At 34.8% G+C, this 1,756-nt stretch overlaps 1 protein-coding gene across 1 annotated transcript; it reads right to left on the reverse strand.

Annotated features, from left to right (window-relative positions):
* Positions 1-445: 445 nt before the first annotated feature.
* LOC124361323 (intermediate filament protein ifa-1-like) lies at positions 446-1,315 on the reverse strand. Its single transcript, XM_046815372.1, has one exon. The coding sequence runs from the start codon at positions 1,313-1,315 to the stop codon at positions 446-448; it is 870 nt and encodes a 289-aa protein (XP_046671328.1).
* Positions 1,316-1,756: the final 441 nt, after the last annotated feature.

Here is a 1,756-nt window from a genome sequence, read left to right on the forward strand (position 1 = left end):
CTGTTTGCACATATTACCTCAGAGTGTAGGCCGTTATCCATTAAATCCAGTTCCTACTCCGAATTGGACACTAAATTTATCTCCACAGAAATATCTAATCTATTAATGGAGGGAGTAATTAAACCTAGCATAACACCATGGCGAGCACAAGCTCTCGTCACATCGTCCAATAATCATAGTTTATAAGTAATATGCTCAGACAACCTGAATTACTTAATTAAAATCTATTTCTATTACATTAAGAAACGTTGCCACCCATTAAATTCACATAACATATTTGATATATTAAAGTAAATGCAAAGTACAAAGGGGTAGAATTAAAAGATGTAGTTTGAATGGAATAATTCAGATTTAAATCAGCTCTTAAAAAAATAATTGTTCTACAAAACTTCTGAATTTAATTATCACTTACTGGAATAGAAGTTGTGTCTGGAGCATCAACCCATTACAAAGCAGTTGTATTCAAGACCATCATTTCCAGTTTTTCAAAGCAAGCAATTTCTTTCTTAAAATTTGAGAGAAAAACACTTAGATGGACCACGTCATGTTTAATTTTTTCTTGCTCCTTTATTAAATCATTCTTTTCCACTGTTAACTCCGATATCCTAGCAAACAATTCCTTTAATTCCATTTCAAATTTCTTCACAGTTTCTTTCGCGTATTCTTTATCTTGTATGTTCCTCTCAAGTAACTCTGATAAATTATCAATTTTAAGTTTGTAATATGCAGTCAATTGATCCAGTTTCATTTGTAGTTCTTTCTGCACAGACCGTAAGTAGTTCAACGTTGTCCTAGTTTGATTCAATTCGTTCTGAAGCATAAGGACCATGTCTTTATCTCTGTCGGACCGCCCAAGCAGCAATGGTACGGGCTCTTGGAACTCAAAGCACTTCTCATCAGAACCGTTGTGTATTCTCTCACTATACAAGTTTATGTCTTGATTGATAAACATGATGCCCAGTGTTCTCACTTCTATCCAGTGTTGGAGTTCTGGAATTTCTCTCTCTAGAAGCATTTTCTTTACTTCGATATTCGTCAGATTTATGTACAGTTCTTTGATTTTCGCTGTCTCCTTTAGAACTTCCTCCGAGACATTTGCATTTTGCGCCTCTAATTCTGTCACGTTTCTCTTGAATTCCAGTTCAGTATTTGAAATTACATGTTCAAGGTACATATTTTCCTGTTTAACCTCATCAATTGCTGCCTCAGTTTCATTAAGTTCCCTTTCTAATTCTTCAATAACTGGGCTTTTAGCAGACGCACAGTATGCATAAAAACCGCACAGAAAAAACAGCACAACAGTCTGAGAAAACATCATGGACCCTCTTCTAGTATCTATCCGCTCTATATGAGAACTACCAGTAGGAGCTCTTTAATTACTGAACGGTATTTACGTACGTAGCGATCATTTTACGACCTTTTCGAGTCACTAATGTTGTTAATTGAATTTTTCAAGTCATAAAAAGTGAAATCTATCAGAGTTATCATTTTTGAAGCAATAATGACTGTTCGATGGTGGTACTAATTACCATCGGTGATCAATAGGTGCTTCACGTTTATAAAGAGGAGTAAACGCTAACGATGTTGTTCACGTTAATTTTCGTTTGTAATTTTCTATTCCCACTGTTAGTTTACCGTACATGAATAAGTTATACTACGTTGAAAGCATTACAATAATGAATTTAAGCTTTAACTAACAAGGTAGAAGTACGCCACACCACTGCGTACATCATTACAAATATATAGCTCCTTTCAT

This window comes from Homalodisca vitripennis, chromosome 4 (genome assembly GCF_021130785.1).
Source record: "Homalodisca vitripennis isolate AUS2020 chromosome 4, UT_GWSS_2.1, whole genome shotgun sequence".
NCBI lineage: Eukaryota > Metazoa > Arthropoda > Insecta > Hemiptera > Cicadellidae > Homalodisca > Homalodisca vitripennis.